A 27,168-nucleotide genomic window follows, 5' to 3' on the forward strand; every position below is an offset into this window, starting at 1 on the left:
CCCTTTGTACTTTTCTCCTGTCTCTTTCAATATCTGGTCCCATCCTCCACTGCTACATACCTCCGTTGTTCAATTTCCTGACCCTCTGTACTTCTCCCTCCCCACCCTGTCTCCTCCCACACCTGATCCCGCCCCTATTCCCCTCCCCTTCCTTTCTCTCTCCCAGGTCCCTCCCTCCCTCTATCTCCTGTGATTATTTTGTTCCCCCTTCTCTGTAGGATTGAAGCATCCACACTTTGGTCTTCCTTCTTCTTAGGCTCCATATGGTTTGTGAGTTTTATCATGGGTATTCTGAGCTTTTGGGCTAATATCCACTTACCATGTGTGTTATTTTGTGTCTGTTATCTCATTCAGGATGATATTTTCTAGTTCCATCTATTTGGCTGTGAATTTCATGAAGTCATTGTTTTTAATAACTGAGTAGTACTCCACTGTGTAAATGCATCACTTTTTATGCATCCATTCCTCTGTTGAAGAACATCTGCATTCTTTCCAGCTTCTGGCTATTATAAATAAGATTGCTATAAACACAGAGGAGCATGTGTCCTTGTTATATGTTGGAGCATCTTTGGGGTATATGCCCAGTTGTGGTATAGCTGGGTTTTCAGGCAGAACTATTTCTAATTTTCTGATGAGCCACCAGATTGATTCCCAGCTTTTAATCTCACCAGCAATGGAATATACATATACATATATATTACATATATGAATGTAAGTAACAATTAGTGACTAAAACAAGCCATGAATTTGAAGGATATTTGGGAGGGGTATATAGATAGGTTTAGAAGGAGAAAGAAAAGGGAGAAATGTTGTAATAATATCATTTCAAAGGTAAAATGAAAGAATTATATTTCTATTTGAAGTATGCTTGTTAAATTACATAATAATCAAAAACATACTAAAGCTGCTGGTCCTATAATCTTGGATGGTATAGTCTTCATAACTGTAAAGAATAAATTTTAGTTGTTTACAAATGAGTTGATTAATAGTATCTTGGAATAGTAGCCTGAGAAGAACAAGACAAAGCTAAAGGTGTTTAGTTTGAGACTATTCCAAGTGACAAGTGACATGAGTCAGTTCATGTCACTGTTTCCATGTCAACACAAAAGCCAGAGCCTTAAAAAATCTACAAACTCCTTTTAAATTACCAAGCTCTAGAAGAACATCTGTGATTTTTTTTTTACCCATCATCACTATCCGTTCATTCACTGTGCTTCAGCAACACTGGACGAGTGTGTATTCCTCGAATACATTATCAGTGCTCGCTACAGTGCTAAGGCTCATTTCTCAAATATGACCTGCTTAGTGAATCTTTGCTCACCATTTTATTTAAAACAGTGATCATCATGTCTTTTCCTTGATTTTACTATTCATTATCTAGTATACTCTCTTTCATTTATTGTTTCCTCTAAGAAGCCTAAGGTTTGTGAGGAGATATTTTATTTTTCTTTTTCAGCACTGCATCCACAGTCTAGAACAACATCTGGCACATCAGAGGCACTCAATATTTGTTGGACTAAAGAACACTACCTTTGCCTACAGATTTGGAAACATTGTAAATAGAGAAAAAAAAAAGTAGGTAGTAGAAGAATTTATGTAGACACCAGGGACTAAGCTAAATCACTTCTAACTCTGCAAGAAGAAAACTTCTCCAGTAACCTGCATCCCTGGAGGTTAACAGGCATAGGACAGAGACAACAGAAGTAAACAGGTCCTCAATAGATTTCTTATTCTTTTATTTGATTTTCACATTTGCTTTTGTCTTTTGAAGCAGGATGTTTCTATACAGTCCACACTGGTCTTGAATTAATGATCCTTTTGCCTCTGCCTCTGAAGAGCTGAGTTACAGGCAGGGATCATCTGGTAAATTTACTGGCTACTAGGATTCTTTTTATTACTTTGGTGTGAAGAGTCATGTAGATGAACCTAGAGCTTCTTGTGTGCTAAATATGTGCTCTACTATTGATCTAAATAACTTACCATTTGATAGACCTCTTGCAATACAATTTTGCAGTAGGGAAAGCTAAAAGCAACCAAATCATCTTTATTTTTTACAACAGCCTGAAAAACCCTAAAGGAGAAAAAGAAGAGGAGAAAGACACCTTGGGGAGGGGAAGGAGGGACGACAGAGATTTGTACTGATCCTATGTTTGAGTTGTGTGTATGTGTATGTATGTGTGTGACAGAGAGAGAGGGAGAGATAGTTAGTTGTACTGATCCCGTGTTAGAGTTGTAGGAATTCTTAGCAGAGGGAAGCAGAACTTAAATCTCCTTCTTTGTTGTAGGCATGGAAAATAAGGTTGACAGATTTAAAATTAGGAGCCTTTGCCTTAATTTCTGGATATTACAAACTTCCTTGGTTTCCAGTGCTTAAATGGGCAGAAATCTCATTCACAAATGAGATGGAATTTTCAGTTTCCCTATTCAAACAAGGGAGCTTGGGGAGCTATAATTAAGCTACTTTAAGGTATATAAAATTGACTATTTCTTGCCTAGCATTGTGTGAGTTTATACACAGAGATAGATATTCATTTCATTTCTTTTTTTTTTTTTTTTGGCTTCTTTTAATCTGAATCTGTTTTCTATAGACCACACAATTCCTGTTGATGATGGTGCTACAGGGAGACCTTGGTAAGGCACAGTGAACTATTTTGGGGGTTAGAAGGATGAAAAAGAAACTGTGTGCTAGCATCAGGTGGAAGAAAATGGCAACAGAAGAAAGAAACTGAAGGAACAAAAGAGTGAGTTCTCAAAAGCACACAAGACAGGCATGGTGATATATATCTTTAATCTCAGCAGTTGGGAGGCTAAGGCAAGTTGATCTCTATAGAATTCAAGGCAAGGCTGGTCTAGAGAGCTCAAGGACAACTCAGCTTGTGTAGCCTCCTTATGAAAAACAAAACAGAAGGAATAAAACCCCAAAGCACACTAGGAGCAATTATTTCAGAGAAAGACATTTTCTCTGCTGTGTCTATTAAAGTGATTTACAATTAAATAACTCTTTATGATGACATTCTCCAACTGATGGTGAAGGTCTGAATGGCAGAAGGATCATTTGCCAAGTATTTAGGTATTTGTATCAATTAACTCACTTTGACTTATCATATTTCCTCAGTCCACTTATTAGCAAGTTCAAGTAGGAGGATGATTGGGTCCACCTGATTAGTTATAATGACTACAGTCTTAAGTGTGAGGGTGGGAGTGAGAAGAGGTAGCCCACCTCAATCCTCTGACTCCAACAGAGTATTCAGATCCTGTTATGCTGAGCCAGGCCTCGGACTGTATGGCTAGCTTGGGTCTCAGGAGGATGGAAACCAGCAAATGGTGTTTCAGCAACACTCTCTGATCTGGGACAAGCTGCAGGAGTCACTGCTAGAAACCATTTATACTGTTAAGCAGACCAACAGCTTTACAGTGCAATGGGAAAAATAGTGAGCTTTGAAGTCCAGTGATCTTGCTGAGTGAATTTAGCCAATGGTTTTTTAAATGATTTGAGCTTCCCTTCCATTTTATCTTAAAGTAGAGATTATAACAATGCTACTCTCATAGATTTAAGTGGGGCATACATGAGAAAACATAGTCTAGTGTCTGGAATGTATCAATGATCTTATTCATGCAGTGTTTAGACAATTATTAGCAATGACCTTTGTCTTCTACTCCTGCCTGCATGGTGCCGACTTGCAGTAACTATTCTGCATAGTAAAATATACAAATTTCTTTTCCATATCCTGATTTCTTGTGTATAAAATAGTGATGAAATCACTTGCTCTGTCCATATGCCTTTTAGGATCTTAAAGAAGGAAGAGGTGATGGAAAAGAGATTTTAAACTAGAAATTGTTGCCCTTGAGTTACTTGATTTTTCTGGCTGAATTTAACTTGTAGAAAGTTTGTAGTGTAGCTAAAACTTAGGATTTATTCAGAGGAATGGATAGTCAGTAGGACCAAGGTCCCTCCTTGTGGGTAGAGCAGTTGAAAGTTAACAGCTTTCCCTATCTATTATGAGTCTTTATCTTTTGTTTATTTTTGCTCTAAAGGAAAACAAGAAAGGCACCTTGCTATGCAGGTAAAATGCTGGGTCTCAAACCACAGAACAACATGGAATGGACTAAAATGTGAGTTACTTGATCTGGGAGGAGTTGAGATTGATGAGCTACAAGTGAATATAATCAAATTACAGGCTACATGTATGAAATTCTCAAATTGTGCATGTGTGTATACGTATGTTTTCTAGCAAATTCCTTCCACAATTATGCTTTCATTTGAAAAGAGTTCCTAAGGGACCACAGCCAAAAACAGAAGCATGTTTTCCACCTACTTTGTCCAGTAGGTCTACTGTACCAGTCATATGGGCAATACAAATAGTAGCAGAATCCTACTTTAGGCCAATTGAATTTCTGGTGTGGGGGGGGAAAGGTTCAACTTAGTTGAAAAGAATCCTATGGGATACTGGGTGTGGTGTTGCATGTCTTTAATCTTAGCACTATGAGGGTAGCCTCAGGTACATCTTGAGTAGAGGTCAGCCTGATCTATACAGTGAGCTCCAGGAAAGCCAAGTCTTTTACTTAGTCACAAAACAAAAAGTCATGTAGGTTACTCATACATAGCCTAATATTTTAATTTGTATTTAAGGAAATTATTGATGATCAATTGATTAAGGCACAAAAACTTGGCGAAGAGTCCTGGGCCACTTTGATATCTTAATTCCAGTTAATTTCCAATGAATGTGATCAGACTAGGTAGACTTCAGCAATGCTTTTGCTACATACACACATACATACACACACACATACACCCACACACCCCTTGGCAATCAAAACCTACCATTCCCTATCTGAGCAGCACAGACACAGAAGTCATTTTCTGTAAAGTGCCAATTCCCCTTTGATGAGATTCTCTATCTTCTAATTTCCTTCTGACTTTCCTGGATTCATCAGATCCTGGGGTCACTTAGTCTCTTTTCTGGTTTGAAAAGGGAACCCAGGGATCTTTTCCATTGTGCTCCTTTTTGGTGGAGGGTTAGCACATCCTGTGACTGACTGCAGAAGTGCAAATTAGTTCCTGAAAATGTACAGAAACTTGAGGAACAGGTCTTAGAGTGTAGATGGTGTGACAAGACTGACTAGGATACATGGCACAAGTTGAATGAAATATGGACGTTTCCTCTAATTTCCGTTTCAGCTTTGGCTTGTTTTGCCTGTAGAATGACTCCCTTAATATCATGAGGTTTTTTTTTTTTTCAATTTTCCTTTAAGAGAAAATCCATCACCCATAGATCACATGAATGCTGTTGTAGAACAAACAACAAGAAAACACTTTAGTGACTGGAGGTCCCTCATGAGCACAGAAGTTTATTAGCATTCAGCAAATGAAATATATGTTGTAACATACAGGCAGTGTATCGAGATATCCAGATGCCAGTGAGTGCTAGGGATGGAGAGGTAACAAATGCAGATGATTCCATGATGTCTCAGGAATGGGGAAGGGAAGCTCAGGCACAGCAAAAAGCTACAATCCCCTTTCTATCCTGGAAGAGAGAACTCTTACACCTAGACTGGGGATGTACTGCACTTTCTCATATCTTTCTTCTTCCCCCAGCCATTTCATTTAACATGACCTAAAGATACATTTCTGGTTTACCCCAGCCCTTCCCCACCCCCATATACAGCAGGGAAAATAAGCACCAATAGTAACAGGAATAATTAAAGCCCCCTCTTAATAGACCCAACCCTCACAAATGTACATGCCATGTGGATTTTCTTCTTTGGAATGACTACAGGATGGAGAAACCGTGGATCAGGCCACCCAGCCATGACTATAACAGTCACCATTCCTAAAAGTGCCATCCTGGTTAAAGAGACAACTCAGCCATTAAGGGTTACAATGACTTACAATAAAAAAAACCAAAACAACAAGAGTTCAGTTTACAAAAGTACCATCCACTTGTGAGCTGGAACAGGGAAGGGAAGGAGGAGGCAGGATGTGGAGAGATTCTCCCAAAGTAGCAAAAGGGACCAAGGAATCACCTAATGTCTTTTCTGGACAATTTTGCCATCTTCTAAATTGCTGGCAAGTCTCATTCAAGGGTGTCTCCCAAGGAGATGACCAATTCCTGGAGGTTGAAATAGCATTGCCATCTGTCATCCCGAGTCTCTTGGTGTTGAATGAGCCCCTAATGCTCCATTGGAGAAACTTAATACAACAAACCACACAATATGGGCATGATACTTTGCAAAAACAAGCACAAAATATAAAGAAAGGAAAAGAATAAAAGTCAAGAGGCATGAGTACTTTCAAAATGTCTACACAAGAGAAGGAAGGGCTCAAAAGGTAAATAAAATTAAAGCTAGAAATCATGCTGTCTGCCAGGTTCCACATGCTTGAGTTACCTGGTATTGGTCTTCGGTACATGGGCTTCTTCTGTCCTTACCGTGTGGAAAGAGAATGAATAGTGTGACACAGCCAGGTGGGAGAGGGAAAAGAGGGAGGGTCCTAGACAGTTTGAGATGACATCCCTCTGCACAAGCAGCAGCATTTTTTGTGTCATCTTTTTTTTTGTTTAAAACTGTAAACAGCACCGCTTAAAAATAAAATATATCAGAAAAAAACAATTGATAAACATTGTTTCCATGAATATAAAATGCAAACAATATAAAAATAGATAATTAGCTTTTGATATATATATTTATATATATATATTAAAAACAACTTGGATGCAACATACACATGGGTAAACTTGAAGTATCCCTGGTAAACCCCCATGCCTCCCTCTAGCAAGTGAGCCTAAGGGCTGAGGGCAGTGGTGGCACTGGTGCAGGTGAAAAAGCCACTGGTGGCAGGATGAAAGCATGCACCCAGCATTCTGAGTGTGGAAAGCTACTCCCCTCCTTGAAATAGCACTAAGAGGAGGGACACTGGCATTTACTGAAACCATTATCCACGAGGCTTGTGGTCTGGTATCTAAGCTAAAGCCAGATGGTCCCCAAGGCAGAGCTTCCTTGGAGAATCTAAAGCACCAAGAAATTGGCATCCTGGCTTTGGAAGAGGCCTGCTTGGTGGCTTTCCATACCCACAGTCACTGGTCCTCTATGGACTGGGTTATTAAGAAATTCTCAGGATCAGAGCTGACACTATATAGTAGTACTGGGTAACAACATAGCCTCCTTCTGTCAGCACATCTTCCCTTAAAGTCACATCCAAATGCATTGTCCAAGGACCTGCAATGGAGTCAGGAGGTTCATCTGGCCACAGCCTTAGAGTGAACACAATAGCAGCACTTCTGGTAGTTGGTAGCATATTTGGTGCCAGCAAAGTACGTACTTGTCCATGTTTGGACAGATACCTAGAGATTGGTTACATATCCCATTGTTAATCATGTTGCCGTTACCATATATCCTCAGCCAAATCTTCTTTCCCCTTCTAGGCTGCAGTTAGTATTTGCTTTAGATACTCAAAAGGAGTCTGCTTCTGTAGACATCTTGGCTATCCCATTTTAGGTTGTAAATATTTTGTCCCTAGGCTAGCAGCCATATCAGTGAAAGGACTTGGAAGGCAATGGTACTACCCAATCCACAAACTTCTACTTTGCCTCAGGTCCTACTCTAAGGTATGAAGTTTCAAAGCATAGCAAAATACATCCAAGTTATAGCAGGTCCCTTCAGAGATATTGCACTGTGTTGTGCTGTCCTCCTGAACTGTGACGGTAGATTACTTCTTCCTCTTCCAAACAGGCTGCTAGCCCTTCTCCAGTGGGCTATGGAGGCTGTGGACAGCTCTACTGCCTGCTGTAGATGGCAGCGAAATGTAAACAGGAACTCAAGCTACCTTGAATAGGCAAGAGGTGTTTTTTTTTTTTTTTTCCTGTTGTAAAGGCATTTTTTAGTGCTTACTTCCTGCTACCCAACCAGGCTAAGTTCAGCCTCACCTTCCCAGAACAGCTTTGGTAGGAGGCCAAGTGGTTAAAATCTGGGCATGTGTCTCTTATGATGATGTGGTTGGGGGTAAGGAAGGCCTTTTTCACTTTCATTATCCAGATCCACAAGAGATGCACTTCTTCGTGATGTAGCCAAAGTCATCCAAAAGAGCTGATCTGAGGTCCTTGAGGGGTGGTTCTGGTGCTGGTGCCATGCGAAGTTATGAAGTTACTTACAAGGGGTTAGATTTTACCAATCAAATCTGCTCTTTTGGGGGAAAGGCACAGGGCCAATCCCAAGCTTAGAAACTGTGAAAAATATTATCATGAATATATGCCCTGGCAAAGAAAGTATGTCTACAGAGCAATCTTGACTCAGAAGGCCACCAGCATCTGTTCTCAAGGTAAATTGCCTTATTTCGAGCAAGAGCCCTATTGATATCTTCACTTAGTAGATGTGAAGATGGCTCTGAGGTGAGAAGAGGGACATGGGCAGAAGATTTAAAAAGTTCTAACTTTGATCAACATATCCATCCCCAAAATATTTCATATGGCATTTCCAATACAGAAAAAAAAATTAAAACAAGGTCTATCTTGCTATGTAGCCCTAGTGGCCTAGAAGTCACTATGTAGAACAGGCTGGTCTCACACTCATATAACTCCAATTGCCTCTTCCTTCCGAGTGTTGAGATAAAAGGCACATACCTCCACACCGGGCCTGATGGAGAATTTTAAAGAAACTCTTTCATATAGATGATTAAGGAAATGTTGAACCTGGTCAAGATGAGCCTGTTGTAATGTTTTCCTGACACCAAGTTCTTCCCTGGTGTTTCCAACATCTAGGCTGGGCTTGGTTGGAGGCAGAGGCAGGTGGATCTCTGTTAGTTTAGAAGCCATTGTGGTCTACATGGTGAGTCCCAGGATAGAGAGAACTACAGTTTGGGACCTTGTCCCAAAACAAAATAAAATAGAAAAAAAGAAAAAGAAACCTGCATGGATGCAAGAGAAGAGAGGGTGCTGTTCATTTCAGAAAGGACTGCAACTGCCATGCAAATCAGCCCTGTAGTTTGGCAGAGCAAGGGTACATTACAATCTTTCCTCTCAAGAAGCCTGATCCTTTGAAAATGCTAAGAACTTGGCTAACTGGAAGATAAAAGCTTTTTAGTGTGCCTACAACAGGTGAGATGCCTTTGGCATCCTGTCTTAGACAAGCTTGGAACCACTTCACAAAGGGGCGGGCAAGGGTTTATTAATTTATTTACCTTTGTTTTGGGAGAAAGGATGGGAAAAGTTTTCCCTCCTAATCTGAGTTGCTTCAAGTTCCAAAGTCTGAGATCCCTTCTTGGTGTTTGGATAAATGGATCACCCTTTCTGTTTTCCTCTTTTGCATCTCATAACACCCAATGCTCTATATAGTCAAGCCCAATTTAGGTGGTTTCTCTTCCTTTAACTCAGTTAAGATACTACATTCGTTGTGATGAGATGAAATTTTTCAGGTTACAGGAAAAGGGGGAAGTTCTAAAATGCCTGCAACAGCCACAGGCTTAGGAAACAAACAAGATAGATATATTATTATTATTCCACAGCTCAAGACCTCACAGCATTTTCCATAAGCTATCTATCTTTGTATTCTGCTTGAATATGGACAGATTTAATCACCCCCTTATGAGGATTAGTGTTTTTTGTCTTCAATCTAGACTATGACAGGCCAGGTTAAAAGGACATCATCTAGTTGTGATACCAAAGTCCACAGCAACAGGGAGCGAGACACATGCTACTTGACCCACTCTAAACATAACTAACTGGGATAAACAGGTTATAGTCATTTGATGTGCTAGAAAGGAATGGGGCTAGGAAGGCTATGTACCATAACTTTATATTGCTAATAGCTAGCAAGCCTCCCATCTCTGGGTGAGAGTCAGTGCAAAAATTGGCTGCTCATCAGTGGTTCATTAGTCAGCAAGGGACCAGAGAAGAGGGGTTCAGCCTGCAATAAGGATGCATCCCAAGCCCTGTATAGGTCACAAGAAACTCCAAAGCAAAAACTGGAGCACAGAAGCAGCAGCCTCCCTAGGCAGATATACTTGAGCTGAACCTGGCCAAAGATGGCAGAGGAAGGTGGGCAAAGTGAAAACTCAGAGGAGTTTATCTTGGCCAAAAAGATTTTCAAGTGGAACACCACTACTCACCCCCACCCTTCTGCCCAACCCTTGACCCCCCCATTCACATGCTCAGGTCTCCATTCTGGAATTGAGAACTACTTGGCTAGGTTTCCATTCATGGCAGTAGAGGAGTAGCTGGTAGAGAGAGAGGCACCTTGCTCACCCCTCTCCTTTGACAGGTCAAGGTTGGAAGCTCGGTAGTGATTGGGTTGAAGCTGGAAGGGTTCAGGCCGCACCCTGGGCAGCTGAGGGATACCATGGGTGATACCTACAGGCTTGGCTTGAGACTGAGAGTTGGCTCCAGAAATGGAAGAGCAACTGGGCTCATCTACAGGCAGCAGTACATCCCGAGGCCTGGCCCTCCCACTCTGAGAGGCCTGTGATTGAAGGTTATAGCAAGGGCCCATGGGCAGGGGTAGGTGCGAAGGTCGAGCTAGCTGAGACACAGAGTCTCCAGGTGTTCTTCCTGGCACTGACACTGGCATTGCCACAGGAGGTACACAACAGGTTGCCTGCACATACGAAGACTGATTGAAAGGCTCATACAACTGATTAGGGCTCATCCAAGCAAGACCTGGCCCCACCGGAAGAGGAGAGTGAGCCCAGGGAGGCCAGTCATAGACCCCTGGAGGTTCAGTGTAGAGAGACAAGGGACTGTCCCGACCCCATTCTCCTTCCTCTTCTTCACCTTCTTCATCTGAATCTTCCTGGTGGGCCTGGAGCTCATCAGACTCCATGTAACCCTGGGCTAGGTGAGAACTGGAGAGCTCCAGCTCCAGAGTCTCTGCATTGTCAAGGGAACGGCTTCTCCTATTGAGTGCCATTGCAGCAGGAGGAGGTCGAGGGTGTACTCCGGGGAGTCCTAAGTATCGAGGGAGGCTGCTAACACCCCAGGGCAGGCCTTGGTAGAACCGACTGTGATAGCTGTTGAAGGCATGTTTGTGGTAATAACCCAGCTCAAAAGCTTCCAAGGAGGCTGTAAGGTCTTCGTCATTGTTGAACTCAGGATTCTCTTCACACTTGCCTTCTCCATCCCGTTCCACGTCAGCAATGTCAAAGGTGACCATGGGGGGCAGCTCAGGGAGGTTTTGAGTGAAGGATGAGTCAGAATCAGAGCTGTAGGACATGCTGGTTAAAAGGTTTCCATTGCTGGTGAACTCTACTAGGGCCTGTGAGAAACTCACAGTGGCATTCCCTTCCTTCTCTTCTTCTTCTTCTTCTGGCTCCTCAGGGGGTGAGTAACTAGGGTAGGCCTTCCTGGGTGAGCCTCCAAAATTTGCTTCTTGCATGTCTGGCTCAAACATGGCATCACTCTGGAAGAGCTGCATTAGACAAGTACTTTGATCTTTTTTGGAGCAAGTCCCCTCAAAACGCTTCTCCAGAGGACGGAAATCCCTCCAGTCTGGCTCACTGCTAGAAGTAGCAGGGAAAGCTGAAGTGGTTCCCCGGTTAGAAGTCTGAGAACCTCCTGATGTCCCTGCCACCAGACCCATCACCGAGGGGCCTAAGGGCCTCATCTGATACTCCAAGGCAGGCTTCTCCTGCCGTACCTTGGTCTCTTGGACTCGACCCTCTTGAGAATGAGCTTCTAGGGCCTGAGTTTCTCGGGCTCGGACATTTCTGCCATAAGATTCCCGAGTATGGGCGTCTCGGGCATAAGCTTCTCTGGCATGAGCCTCTCTGGCACATGCCTCTTGAGCCTCACGCTGCTCCCGGCGAAGTTCCCAGTATAGCAACTGCTTCTGGATGGTCACTAGCCGTTCTTCCTCGGTTTCCATTGCCCCAGGTGGCCGAGAAGAAAAGGGCTCCAAGTTCAAGAAAGGATCCAACATCTCCGAGTTGCGTCCACGGAGGTCATATAGGCAGTCATCCCCAGGTGGGGAGTGCTCAAGACTGTCATCTGGCTCATATAACTCATATAGCGCATCACCACTATAGCTGTCCCTGGGTAGGCAATCCCTGTGGGCAAGTCCCAGAGCCTCACCTGAATCATCCTCAAATCCTGGTGTGGTAGAGTCATAATAACCTTCATCACTATTGGGAGCAGACTCTTGCTGGTCGCTCTGAGGTGTCAAAAGTTCTCCAAGGCCTAGATTAGGATAAGACTGAACTGGGTCAAGAAGCATGTAGCCCTGGTGGCTGGGAGATATAGCAGTATGGTAGCCCAGGTTCATATTAAATCTTGGGTATATCTGGGCACTTGCCCACAGATACTCTAAGTCATCATTTTCCTCTCCATCCTTGACCTCCTCTTCTTCATCCTCTAATTCTACCTCCTCCTCCTCTTCTTCTGCTTCTTCTTCTTCTTCTTCTTCTTCTTCTTCTTCTTCTTCTTCTTCTTCTTCTTCTTCTTCTTCTTCTTCTTCTTCTTCTTCTTCATTGTCATCATCATCTGGCAAGGCCATCTCCTCCCCACCTCCTTGGTAGGTGACCAAGCAGGAACTTCGCTTGGTCCCATCTCGGTTGGCCCTCTGGCCACCAGAGGCCATGCTGTCTGTCATGCTGTCCATGTCCTGTTCTGCTATAATGTCACCACAACCTGTCAGTGAGTCAAAGCTTTTTAGCGATGTAACATCCCCAAACAAGAGGCTTAGCTGATCCCCAACAGGGCCATTGGGTGGGTTTACTTCTCCTGTCACCACTTTTCCTTCTGTTTCTGAAGTGTGGGGCTCCTCTAGACTACTACCTTCAAGAACAGGCTTGGGCTGCATGAACTCTGAGGCACAGGTCCTTGTGAGTTTTTCTGGATTTTTACAAGCTGCCTTCTCAGTAGTTGGTGAAAAATGTACTTGTGCTGGAGAAATTTTTGGTCCAGGGGCATCCTGGGGTTTGGCATTTTCCTTTCTAGGGTCTCGGAATATCTCCTCAGAGCTGGGCAGAGAGATTGAACTCACATGCTCATGAGACCTGGTTCTTGCCCCCTCAAGTTCCTTGGCCCCTGGCCCACTTTGGTCAGCCCCAGAAGTCTTGCTTTTCCGGTGACGGCGGATACTGCTAAAGAAGCTTTTTAGGCTTTTCTTCGGCTTGTGCACAGAGGGTACCTTCTCAACTCCAGCTTTTTCTATGGCTTCAGTCCCAGATGTCTTATGTTTAGAGCCTATCTCCAAAGCTCCATTGGCACTCTGGGAGCTAGGAAATTGAGCAGGTGACTTGGACAAAGGTGTAGAGAGGTCTGTTTCTTCAGTGACAACATCTTCAGGTCCTTCAGATGCTTCACTTAGACCATCATGAGTCTTACTCTTGTTTACACCTTTCTTAGAGCTGACTTTCCCAGAACCTTTGCTTCGTCCACCCCCAAAGAAACTAGGCAGAGTACAGATTCCCTTCTTGCCACCAAAGAGTTTCATGGCAGTTTTCTTCAGCCTACCTGGGCCTGATAAGGGAGGCTCTGATGTTGGTCCTTCTGTTGCCTCAGTTGTCTTATTCTTGGCTCCCTTTTCAGCTCCCTGGTCTTGGGCATCGCTAGAAGTTGATGCTCCTTTGGTTTGAACAGCTTCATCCTGTTGACTCTCCATGATGAAGACAATTCTTCCACTGGATATGCTGCCTTTGGATTCCAGGCACACTTATAACATGATCAGTCAGGAAGCATCACAGTGGGGTCTGAAGGAGATAAGAGAGACAAAGACAGAGTTAGATACTAGTGAGCAAGTACACAGGCTAGGTTGGTTTTTATGGGTGCTTACTGTCTCAGGATTTAATTAGAAAAGAGAGAAAATAAGTAAACACTGGAAAAACCATCTATTCCATATGTTTTGTTTGCTGGTCTAGCTTCTTCTGAGCCCCAGGGCATTTTAAACCCTACAATGAGCAACAGGCAGCTCATTAGCTACCCCCTCACTAATCCACTCCCTTTAGACTATTTTAAGTAGTGACCAGGATTTGACAGAGGCAATTGTAGGTGTGCAAAAGCCCAGTTGCGCAATTGTCTATGAGGAAGCTTATCAGTTATCAGGTTGGGGTCAGGAAAGGAGTAGAGAGGTTGCTTCTAGCATCACTGAAGTTTTGAAAATTGTGTGTGGGGAGTTGCTCATTGAGCCTTCATTGGGTTCTACTGGATCCAGACCTTAGTTGAACATTAACCTGTACTATCAGCAACATTCTTCTGAGAGCTGGGAAGACAAGTGTATCTACAGCTTTATCTTCTGCCTAGAGGTTCTCTTAATTGCCCCTAGGACAATGGCCAAACCTTTGGAACACCAGAGAAGAAACAACATTGAGTTGCAGATCAGAGCTGTAATGTAGGACCTGTAAAATGTCACAGTAGCCTCAGAAAATATATCATCCTGGCTCCTGTATCCTCTGTCCAAGAAGCTTACCAGCATCTACCTCTTTCAGTAGCCCCTTATAAAGACTATATGAGGGGTAGATCTAGACCAGAATCTCTACTGACTCTTCTTGGCAAGTGGAAGCACCAGATTCTACTGTAGAACTGTAAGGCAAAAATTTCTTCTACTTTGTTCCTCTTAATATCTTGGTCCCCATCTAGGTTGCTATCTAGAAATGGAACTTGAGAACACACAACTCTGTATGATTCATGCTCCTAGCCTAGGAGATATTTAAGTAAATAAACTTAGTGTAAGCTGCACAATTCTGCTCAAGGCTACCTAGTCCCAATGCCAATAGAACTGGAATTAAAAAGAAGGGCTAACCACCTTCTACACCAACACATCCCATCATTCCCTTGGTTCCTGACAAGTCTGGTATTTTCCAGTGACAGTAAACATCTAGCATTTAAACCAGTGATTAGCCTTCAGAAATCTAGCAATCCTTTCTTAGAAAGCCCATCCCTTCTCTGAACCCTCTTTGTAGATCTAGAGTAACAAAGGGAGACAGAACAGCTGTTGGGATTGAGAGAGCAAGATGCTAAAACAGCAGGGGAAGGGAGAGAGTGAGACTGCAGCAGTCCCAGGAATCGCTGGCCAGAACACTGGTCCAGTGACTGAATGCTACATTAAGGAGATTCACACAGTTAAAATAATGTAGTCCAGCACTGGGGCTGAAGAGAAACTAGCAACTATACTCTAGCCTGTGATTTCATTAGACAAATCTCTCCTACTACAATTTCGTGCCTGGTGCCTCACTTAGTTTGGCACACTTAAATCATCAGAGTTACCCGAGTTCCAGTGCTTTGCTAAACAACCAGAGTCATACACTTCTGACAGAGTTACAGAGATAAGAGAAAAACTCATCTGATCTTCTCAGTACAGAGATTTAAATTGCTATTTTCTCAAGTTATGCATTTCTCTGTGCCATATATCTTGACATTACACTCTCAACACTCAGCTCTCTAATGAACAGACAGTACCATCACCACTAAGCACAAGACTACCTAGAATTCTGTGCCTCATGTAATAATGAAAATATGGGCCAAGCATGTCCCTGAATTCCTTAGTATTAATCTTCTCACTTCAGGCTTCAAATTACTAACAGGATTGCCATTATGGCACTGGGGATGGGGGTGGCAACAGTGAAGTTATATGTGAAACTGTATTTCCTGGTGTGTAATTTGTAAATTAAATCTCTCTCAACATTCAGTAAGTGACAGACACTATAAAGTCGGTGCATCAGGCAACACTAAGAAGTGGAACTCTCAGTCCTAGCTTTAGAGAGCTTATAGGCTAGTAGGGAGAGAATCTTATCTACAGAAGTTTGAAGATACAGCATAATATAGGCCTTCAAAGAATAGCCTATTATTTCTTTTTGTTTGTTTGTTTGGTTGAATTTTTTTGTTTTAGTTTTTTTGTTTGTTTGTTTTTTGAGACAGGGTCTCGCTACATAGTCCTGGCTCTCCTGGAGTTTGTCATATAGATCAGGCTGGCCTCAAACTCACAGAGATTTTCATGCCGCTGTCTCCAAGAGCTGGGATTAAAGATGCCCTGTTATTTCAAACTAAGTAATGGAGTGCTAGTCTTTATACTCTGCTAATGAGCCTTTAGATAAAAATAAAAGGTAAAACATACTCCCTGGGCTCAGAAAAGTTGCCTTGTCCCAAAACCTGTTGCTGGGGAGATCCCAGACCTTAGGAGTCTACTCTACTACTCCTACTACTCCTACTATTATTTTGCTAAATGGATTCACTACCAAATTGCTTTCTAAGTATCGGTGCAGCTCTCACCCCCCATCAGGGCTTCTTTTTGAAGTAGACAGTGATTAATGAGATGCTATAGAGTACCCATCTCTCAAGATAAATCTGTATCATGCCTCCTACCCCAAAATCCAGGGATCATCAAGGAAGAGGGGGCAGAAATACTGTAAGAACAAGAGGTAATGGAAGGATATTGCAAAATCTTTTCTGGATATGCTAAAGCTACTGCACACATGAACTTTCAGCAACTGTGACTGCATGTCCAAGACCTGCAGTAGATAAAGTCAGCCAAAATTTCAGCATGGATTGGTAAAGGACTCAAGAGCCCCCTGTCCTGCATGAAGAACTAATGGCAGGTAGTGATGGCTGCTGTGGGGAGAGAGAGTCAGCTTTCTTCAGAAGTGTGGCCCCTAGTGTGTTGCTTGTGTTCCCGTGGATAGTCCTATATCCACACATGTATGGCACCACTAATTGGACTCATTGCAATAGAAAACAAAGAAGAGGGCATTAAGTTGTAAGGGAGATGGAAGATGGGTCCTGGGGGAGGAGAGGGGAATGATAGGTGGGTATAGTCAAAATCACTTTACACATGTATGAAATTCTCAAACAACAGATACGTAGGTAGAAAACAAGTAGACAGATAGATATATTGATATATAGATAGATGATAAAAAAGAGAAAAGAAAGTAAAGATGCTTTGAGGAGGAAGAAGCTTCAGTCTGGACTCTGTCAAGCAGTAGAGAATGGAAATTGCAGTGATCTAGATGAGGTATGTGTTCTTATCCATCAAAAGGGACTCATTCTAGTGGATTCAATCAGGCCCAGGGAGCAGTACTGGTTAGAATGAGAGTATCCCCCATAGACTCAGATGTCTAAACACCACCAGATGTTGGCGCTGTTTGAGGAGGATTAAGAGGTATAAGATTCTTGTAGTAAGTTTTGCCACTGAGGCAGGCTCTGAGAGTTTATAAAGACTATGCCATCTGTAGTTGGTTCTCTCTGCTTTATGTGTGAAGCTCAAGATATGAACTCTCAGCTTCCTGTTGTTGTTGCTATGCCTGCTAACTACTGTCCATGCTATCCCAATCATTATGAATTCTAAACTGCTGGAACCATAAATTAAATAAACTCTTTTTGGTTTCTGTTTGTTTCAGTTGGTTTTTTTGTTGTTGTTTTGTTTTTGTTTTTCTGTTTTGGGGTGGTTTTTTGGTTTTGTTTTGGTTTTTGTTTTTGAATGTGGAAGATTTCTTTGGACTAAAAAAGCAGTTGAATGGTATAAGCAGAGCTTAATGGACTGAGCCTGGAGACAGTGCTCAGATCAAAACAAACTCGAGATGCCTGGCTCAGGATGTTTCAGAGGGAAGCAAAGACTTCAGCAGCTACTATGCTAGAGAGAACTTTTGTGTTTCTTTGGCAAAGAATCTGCTTTCATTCTGCCTTTGTCATAAGAACTTTCCTGAGGCTAAATTTAAGAATAATATACTAATTTCTTCGGTGGAGGAAATTTCAAGGTAGCAATAATACTGAATCTCGGTTGTGGTTATTCATAGTGACTTTTATGCAGGTGTACAACAAAAAAATAGCAAGTAGGGTAGAAGGAATTATAAAATGTATAGTTTGAAGAAAAAAGAATCACCAGGAAACTTAATGCTCGCCAAAGCTTCAAAAGCCCGAGGCTATAAAGGATATCTCATTTACCCTGGGACAGAGATTCTATTACTCCAATGTAGACCTCCCTCTTACCCAGACCCCAGGTTATGTTTTGCTAAGCAAGGATCAATCTTGAAACTATGTTATATCTCTCTCTTGTTTTTTTCCCTTCCAGAACCATGCCCTTCCCTCAAAGCTGCTCACAGCATCTTTGCCTGTGTTCCACAGAACACCTTGAAGGAGTATAGTAGAAATATTATATAGATCAAAGCTCCCTAATCTGGTCTTGTTTAGCTATCTCTACCCTAAGGCTTCTTCACACTCCTTATTAATCTATCATGGTCCTCAAACTGTCCTTCTAAAACATGCTATTCTGCTTTGACTTAGGGTAAGAAGAAGTCCTTCAGGAGAGAGAACTGGAGCCCAAAACATAAGGAACAGCAAAGGACAAACTCTAAAGCTCCCTTAGGCTGAGACTGGCTTCCCTTAGGCTCTTGCCAAGAAAGTGGTCCTGCCAAATGCAGAGCTCCTCAACACTCAGATTTCTCAGTCAGTGTGGCTGGCTGTTTTTAGATGGGCTGTTGGGAACCCTACCAAGATATCTGATATTCCCAGATAGAGGCTACTAGCTGCAGTCACTGTGACTGTAGCAGAGTACAGGCCGTGGAAGAAAATGATGGAACCACTCAAGATCCAAGAAGCAACCTCAGGCCATTCTGGGACAAGCAAAGCTGGCTCCTAAAGAAGAGTGTCCTTCTTTTCACCTCGACTTAAACCCCAAGTAGAAGAATAGCCACAGACTCACCTGAGACACTTCTCTTGAGGAAGAAACAGCTTTAGTTCAACCTTCACATTTTCTGTTCTTGGCCTACCTTCAAGAGATCAGTTTAATAGACAGGAAAGACTAGGCTCAGGGAAGAACCCAGGGTACAGCTTCAGAGGCATGGCCTTTACCCATTATAGTTTCCAGACTCATTCCAAGCAGTCTTAATTTATCCACTCCCTCAGTATATTAGTGGAGAGAGGGTAAAGAAGATATAAAAATGCTGAGTATCCTCCCTTTAGAGAGCTAGACAGTTCTTCACTGGAATTAACTCTGCCACACTGGGAGAATTCAGCAAGTTATCCAACCTGTCTGACCCTCAATTTCCTGAACTGTGAAATGGGGCTATTGAGAATTTCTACTTATTGAGATTATTGTAGAAACAAACCCAACGCATGTAAAGTACCAAATAAAATTCATTGCACAGCAGAAGCTCAAACGTTATGGCAAATTGTATTAATGTGTATTCCAATGATGTATGGCTGGACAATTTCTAGCAGTAAATCAACCCCAATCAGGCATTCTCCAAAGCTCTATAGGTATCTCTGAAACCTTTTCAGTTTCCCCTAAATATAAATTATGGTGATTATGTAGTTATACCACAGGAAGCCTTACTTGCTCATTAGACCAACTTTTAATGTTGAGGGAGCTAACAATGTTAGATCATCTGGGAGATTCCAGATAGGATCCAAACCAGAAAGATCAACATTTTAAACTGAGCTAAAAGTGCCACAATCAACAGAAATGTAATTAACAGACACTCTCCAACCACCATGAGTACCTACCAGTATACGAGGCGTTCCCTATTCACTATTCCCACTATTTCTTCCCAGTACCCCATTATTCCCTGGTCCTGGCAGATGGTAAAGCCTTGTCACAGAAAAGAAAATTGTGCCCGGACTTGGGGAAAGATTTGTCTAAGGTCTCTGATGGGATCATGAGAGAACTTGAGTAGCTTCGAGGCCTCTTGAGTTCCACTTCCCTGGCACTCTGCTTCACTTGTGCTGGGCCCCCAATTAAAGAATTAGAGGAGTGTGAATATGATCAAAACACACTTAGGAAATTTTCAAAGAACCAGTAGAACATGTTTTTAAAGTACTGGGCCAGGAGAAATGTGAAGGCTCCCTTTATACCTGTGAATAGCAGCCAGTTCCTTTCATCATTCTACCCTGTCTCAGCTCAGTTTAACTTTTCCTGAAGGGTTTCTTGTCTATAGCTGTTTTTGGTCTTACCCAGTGCATTCAAAAAACAAAACCAACCAACCAACCAAAAAACAAAAGCCCCTGATGACTTCAGTACTCAGGTGCTATCTATTCAGCTGGTGACCTCTTCCCTCATCAATAAATGCTGTCACCACTCCTTTCAAACTACAGGACATATCTTCTGTTTTGTTTCCTTGGGAGAGAAGTTTGAGGTACAAAAAAATTTTAAAAATTAAAAAAAAAAGCCGGGCGTGGTGGCGCATGCCTTTAATCCCAGTACTCGGGAGGCAGAGGCAGGTGAATTTCTGAGTTCAAGGACAGCCTGGTCTACAAAGTGAGTTCCAGGACAGCCAGAGCTATACAGAGAAACCCTGCCTTGAAAAACCAAAAAAAAAAAAAAAAATTAAAAAAAAAGCTGAAATAGAAAGCTAACACAGTGGACAATTTTGAAAAGTTTGACCTACTTAAACAAAATGTCCTCTGGTACTCAAGTAGCACTTTACTGGTGCCCATAAACACCTGAGGTCAAAATGTTCATGATATGAAAGAAGGGCTCCTGGTTTGGAACAGTGGAAATGATCCAAAGAGTCCCTCTTACCCACTCCTGCACCACTCTTCTTTCCGAATTTGCAGCATTCTTGCTGTGGGACACCCCACCTTCTTTTCAGAAAACAACTCATCCGTTCTGGATGATCCACAAATCCCAAAGCTGGCCTTGTATCCCTGCCTTGATTCCCTCTGTCTTCAGCTGTCCTGTTCACACATGCATCCTTGCTTACTTCTTTCTGGCAGGCTTCAGTTTGTCCACTGAGATTCTCTCTCAAGGCCTCTCTCAGTCACTGCATCTACCACGGAGCAGGTGCTTGGGATGCTGGTTCAGTTGGACTCTAACTCAGCCGGAGTTTGCCAGCCTGAAACTGGAATGCCAGTCTCACCCCTTTCTCTCACCCCTTTCAGGCAAAACCATTTGAGAAAGTATCTCTCTGAGACAGAAGTGTCCCGCATGTGTGAAATGAAGAGAAAAATACACCATACCTTGCAAAACTGGTTATGGAGTAAACACTATGGATGCAAAGGCAAACTGTTTACTATGCATGGAGCAGATAACTACATAATGGGCTCTTTGGATGAGGCTGCTTGTCTCTATTTGTCAATTGGTCCCCCAACCGGAGTCCTCTGAAGTTGATACAAGCTTTCTAATCAAACTCCTTTGTCTGACCTTCAATATCTGCTTTTCCCAAACGCCCACTGAAAGTTTTTCAGCTTTATTTCTCTACCCCAAGGTCTCAGAATATACAGGGATCTTATTCAGTTCAGAAGACAGGGTACCAAAACACAGCCTTGAAATGAGCCTTCTTGATGGTTTCTTTTTTTCTGTTTTATTTCCGGGTTGTTTGTGTTTTGGTGCTGGGGGAATACACACAGCATCTCATATGTGCTGGGACAGTATTCTAATACTCAGCCCCACTCCACCCCACTTCACCCCTGAGGAGCATCCTGATGCCTCAGCTTTGATCATTTCTCGGCTCACAATCAGGATCTTTAAGATCCACTTACTTGCCCCTGCCTTTGAGTCTCATCAGAGACATTAGTTTACCAAGTAGAAGCTAAGTCTGCACAACCCCCCCCCCACTCCCTGCAGTGTGTCAGTACTAGCCAAGCAAAGGCAAAGTCAGAGACAGGCTGTACCTGCTCCATCTATTCAGAAAGGCTAGGAAATATTTCCTCTTGGGGCTAAAACTTTATCACCTAGTTCATCTGCCTAAACTGGCTTTGCACAGAGAAACTCAGGAGATGACATCCAGAGCCTCCCTTTTCCGTTTCAGGTAGCCTAACTGTGAAGGAGTGAGAGAGCTAGAACTCCCTTCTCTGTCTTTGGTTCTGGGGAGTTACAAATATTCCCTGATAAAACAGAAAGACAGGGAGTCCATGGCTAGGTGATAAAGATGGTGAACTTCCTCACCCTGCAGACCTGAGACAAGAGCCTGGCAGCTTAAAACAAAAGCCTTGCAGGCTTTTTCTCCAGGTAGAAGGCCCCTTGCTGATGGACTGGCTCAACAAGTTTAAGGCCAGATCAGGACATGTTTACACAACAGTTATGGGTCAATCAGCCATCTGGCCTTTCTTCAAGCTGACCAATCCTAAATTAGGGAAGGAAGACCCTTCAGAAACTTACCAAGAAAAACAAAACAAAACAAAACAAAACCCAACAACAACAACAGAAAGAAAAAACAACCAACCAAATAAACAAAACGAAGCCCCTAAGGAGCCTCTGAGCTCTGGCTCCCTGAGTACCCCTCTATTTTGTGATGGGTCTTCCCCTGTGCATGCTTGCTGTGTGTATCTCTGTTTCATACCTGTCATACAAGCATTTCTTTACAAGCACTGTATTGCTGTTTGCTCCTCTGTGCTGTGTTCCAGAATTTTCCCACTGCTAGCTGCATGTTCAAGATTTTTCCTGCCTTTAAATTATTTAACAGGCAGAGAGAACAAACCTGATCAAGACCCCTAGACAGCAACGGTTCTACAAGTAAACTCATGAGAAGATAAGCCTGCTGCTGTTTTCCTTATTTCTTTGGACTAGTGAAGCAGAGGTATTTCTTCCATACACTGAGTGCAAATATTACAGTTCTTGAGGTGCCAACTTTTCCCAAACACTTCCCTTCTCCAGATACTTCCAGCCCCCAGCAGCCTGCAGGCCTTAATCTCTTGACTGAGAGGCAAAAAAAAAGGTGTTCCCAGGATGCAACTGCCACATAAACCCAGGCAGCTTTCACTTTTAAGGAATAGGATAGTGGGAGGAGGGAGTAGTAGTTCATCAAATGTGCACTGACTGAGTGGTGCTTCCTGGAGGCCTTGGGCACAACATAAAGGACTACCACGAAAGGGCAATAGGCTGTATCTCCTCTAATTGCTGTGTCTTGCTTGCTTTCTAGGCCACGTCTATGACCGTAGGGGGCTTAACTGCTAGTCCACACAAAAACCTGTGTAGCTGAGAGATGTGGGGGGTAAAAAGAGGCCTGAAGGATATTTTTTTTAGCCTTTAGCAAATAAGTATTTAGGCCCAGGTGCTCCTCCCCAACCTATGAAATGCCAAAAGGAATCTTACAGTGTGAAATTTCCCTCTTGTGATAGCATGCCCCTCCCCACACCTCTACTTAGAACTTTAGAGGTAACCTGTTACCTACCTAACTTGTAGGATGCTTTCAATCTCTAAGACCCCATTTAAAAACCCTTTCAAAAACTCTATTATTGGGCTGGTGGTGGTACACCCCTTTAATCCTAGCATTCAACACAGGCAAATATCGATGAGTTCAAAGGCACTGGCTTACAAAGCAAATTCCAGAACAGCTGGGACTACCTAGTGAAATCCTGTTTCAAAATAATAACAAAACCCCCAATTCCCCCAATACAAATACCCCCAAACAATCAAACACCCCTCCATTCTTATCACTGGTTCAAAGGCATCCACCACCCCGAGCCCCTGACCCTAACCAGCCTTTGTTCAATGATCTAACGATCTTCTCCTAAAAAGATTAGATCACCATTTCAAGGCTTGATGTTTGGCAATTCCCACCACTGGGTCTTAAACTCTTTTGCACCTCTGAGCTATGCCACCTTCGCCACTCACCCTGCCTGCCGGGCACTCCCTTTCATTTCTCTTTCTGTCTATTCTTTCTCTACCAAACTCCTGTACTTCCCAGCTGCTTTCCAAATGCAGAGAGAGATCTCTCCATGGCACTTTGCCTGTAGGCTCATGAATCAGCAACCAAAAGTATGCAGAGCTCCAGGGTTTGAGCAGTCCAGACCCTGATAATAGAGGGAACTAATTATGACTTTCTTTTTTAATGTAGTAGCAACCCAATCCCTGTTTCCACCCACATTAGGTATATTATATCCATATCTGAGCCTTAGGCACGTTTACTTTATGTTTTATGGATTAAGGCAAACACAAGTTGGGAGGATAAAGGTCTTTTCTAAAGTTCTACAAAGACAGAAAGTCCTTCTGGAACATTCACTCATTAATTGCTTTATAAATCTAGGATCCTAAAGGGTTGCAGCTGAGGCCTAGGCTTTATTTACCCATATGAGGGTTCTGAGAGAATCTAAATACCTATATAAGAGAAACAAAGCAGAGTGAGGGAAACTTAACTGTACAGGAATTCCAAGAGGTCTGCTCATCTAGAAGCAGCCTGAAATGCCCCAAAGAGAAAGTTGGTTGAGAACTGAGGCCTGAAAGGGAGGGGCTTGGACAAGTGTAGGATGAGAGTGTTTGAGTGTGGGAAAGGTGCTGGACTGAAGTCAAAGCAGGAGAGAGTCAGATGCTGGAAATAAAAGACCAGCTTCAAAGATGTGTTGAGGTCTGGTCAATTAGTAGGGGTGAAAATAATGTGGTATCCCCAATCCTAGCCTCTGTGTGTGTGAGTGTGTGTGTGTGTGTGTGTGTATCCCATGTTAATGTTACAAAGTAAGAGATTTATTTACTGGGTCTCAATGCCCCACTATAAAGCTGTCCAGCCTGCACAGTCCCTTAGTCAAATCCCCTCTCTTATTCTTCAGGAATGCCTTAATAGTCCAGAGTGGTGCACAGAGTAGGGCACTCGAAGGAATGGGCTTTGTTGGAATCTCCAATGGTAGGACAGAAAGTCCAACAATGCAGTGCCCTGAGACCAGTCCATACCAGTGTTGCTGAGGCAGGCCAGCCAGAGACGCAGAAGACATGCGAATAGGGCTGTCTACACTTCTCTCAAGGGGAGTCCAGCGACAGGGAGGATGGTCCTGCTGTATTAGTCCCCACTGCCGCCTCTGCCTCCCATGGCTCATCTGGCAAGCTTAGCCCCTCAAAGGGGAGCTCAGGAGAAATCACGCCTTTGGGCGGTCACCAGTGTCAGAGGTGTCTGCAGCAGACAATGACAGCAGTCTGGCAGGCTGGGTATTTTAAGTAACTGAGAAGTTGTAGGATTTGTCTGCCTTACATATACTGTGTGTTCTTTACTACAACGACGGCCCCCTCCGCCTCTAGCAGGGAAATCCCCCCACAATATTGTGCCTATTGCTATTTTAAACCAAAGGCTGGAGAGAAAAAAAAAAAACGCGCCCTATGCCCTACAAGGGAAAAGAGGCGCGTAGGGGGTGGGGGCGGCAACAAAGCGGCCTTGCAGCTTAACCCAAGGGCCAGTAAGAGCTCCTGGTCCAGCCCGCCTGCAATGGGGGTGGGAGCCAAACGACAGACTGGAGGCCCAGGAGGGGGTGCGGCTGGTTGGGACCACAGGACCAAGGTTCCAGGATAAGTGGGAAGTTCAGAAACCCAACTGTGCTCCCTTGAGGAGGAACAGGCTGTGGATATCTTTATCCACCCTAAAGCCAGTCTCAGTCTGGCCATAAGCGAGCGCGCCAGCTTCCTCTGCAGAGGAGAGACATAGGAGATGCACCGCAGAGGGGAGGGGCCACAGCAAGGCCTCGCGGGTGAGCAGCACCGGCCTAACAGCTGTTCCAGAAAAAATACTACAAACAAAGCTAAGGAGTTCCCGGCCTGCAAATGCGTTCTTGAGGTGCTGGCTAGCGGCGCCCTTCCCGGAACCACGCAACAGCACGTGTGGGCCCATCCCAGCCTCCCATTACAACCTAGAGGCGTAGCCCAGGATAGTCCGCCCGCCTTCCGGCCCTCCCCCCCCCCCCCCAGCCACGGTCGCCTGGACCCTAAATACTAACGGCCGCTGGGCCCCTCGCTGGACAGTACGCAAAGCGAGTTCAAAGAAAGGCCAGCAAGAGGCTGGGACTCCGATCAGCCAGGCTCTGGAAACCCTAGTCCAGGAGACCAGAGCGGAGCACGCGGGGATGCACTAGACCTTCAGCAGGATGGCTCCTAGCTGTGTGCAAAGCTTACCCTGCCAGGTCCAGCTCCCAACGCTGTTTATTGTCTGCTGCTCTGCTCCGATTTGAGCTGGAGCCTCTGCTGAGAACGCCACCACTGCTCCTGCCGCAGCCTTCACCGGGACTACAGCAGTCTTCTGCGCCGACTACCCTTCTCCAGGCTCTGGGCAGCTCCCCCATACCCCCTTCACCCCGGACTCCACAGTTATAGGGTGGGACGTCCGTGATATGATTGGCAGGCATACAGTCCAATCATGACGGCTGGAAGGCATGCCCTCGCCCGCCCACTGTTTTCCTTGGTGCTTCTCTCTTTAAATGCAAATAAGCCAGGCGTGGTATTGGCAGGGGGGCGGAGAGGTTGCCGAACCCCTTGCAGGGACTCCCTACTTCCGCTCCCACGCGGGGCGGGTTTCAGCGTGGCTACACACCCTGCTCCCGGAGCTAGTCCCGCCCAAATGGGACTTGCCAGACTTTTGGAACTCGGTTTCGATTTTGCATACATTCCTCATTCCTTAACTTGGTGCTTTTGCGCTACTGCTCCCAGGTTGCTACCAAAGAGTTTCTCCACTCAGTTCGAGATTAACTGTGAGAAGTGGAGGAGAAAAGGAAGGATCCAGAGATTGTGGGGCCTGCAGAAACCTTTAGCACCATGGTTGGCTAATTATTAAGAGTGGCAGCAGGGCCAGGTGGCTGGTCTTCCCAGAGAGGAAATCACCTGTCAGGAAAGTGACCTGCCTCTTGGTCCTCCCACAGCCACACCACCTGGCTCCTTAGCCCTGCACTTTCCTTTCTTGCCCCAGGCCCTTAGGGAAGGCAAGATTGAGGTCAACTATCATCAGTGCTGCCCGGGAAAAGGCACTTCACCTCCGTTACTTAGACTGCCAGTGACTGGGACATATTTGGAATATAGACCTATACTTACCTTTCGGGGTACCTTTCACTTTTCTTCCCTAGGAAAATAACTGTTTTTAGAGTATACTGTTTCAATAGTTGGCCTCTCACCTAAATTCCATACCTTCCAACGAACATGGAATGATTCTCAAGATCTCCAGGCGGGCAGTGGTGGCACATGCCTTTAATCCCAGCACTCGGGAGGCAGAGGCAGGCAGATTTCTGAGTCCGATGCCAGCCTGGTCTACAAAGTGAGTTCCAGGACAGCCAAGGCTATACAGAGAAACCCTGTCTCCAAAAACAAAAACAAAAACAAACAAAGATCTCCACACTTCATCAATTGTGAGTCTGGTCTGTGCAGATCCCTTACTCCAGATAGGGAAAGAAGTTTTGTGTGAGCCCTAACCAGAGGTCATACCGAGGAACACTGAGGAGGCCTGTCAGACCAGCCTTACAGGCTACTGTGTCTGGAATGTGGCAACGGGCCAGCTGAGCTTAGGCCTCTAACTAGCCTAAAGACATTAAGTGGCATTAGGAACTGCCAGTGCCAGGTGAGCTGGAGCAACAA

General features: G+C 44.0%; 1 protein-coding gene across 1 annotated transcript; it reads right to left on the minus strand.

Annotated features, from left to right (window-relative positions):
* Positions 1–5,319: 5,319 nt before the first annotated feature.
* Amer1 (APC membrane recruitment protein 1) lies at positions 5,320–25,901 on the minus strand. The gene is made up of 2 exons (XM_021153396.1): positions 25,723–25,901; positions 5,320–13,675 (listed from the first exon to the last, which is right to left on the minus strand). Exon 2 carries the CDS (start codon positions 13,585–13,587, stop codon positions 10,168–10,170), a length of 3,420 nt encoding a protein of 1,139 aa, XP_021009055.1. The 5' UTR covers positions 13,588–13,675; positions 25,723–25,901; the 3' UTR covers positions 5,320–10,167.
* Positions 25,902–27,168: the final 1,267 nt, after the last annotated feature.

Source organism: Mus caroli, chromosome X (genome assembly GCF_900094665.2).
Source record: "Mus caroli chromosome X, CAROLI_EIJ_v1.1, whole genome shotgun sequence".
NCBI lineage: Eukaryota > Metazoa > Chordata > Mammalia > Rodentia > Muridae > Mus > Mus caroli.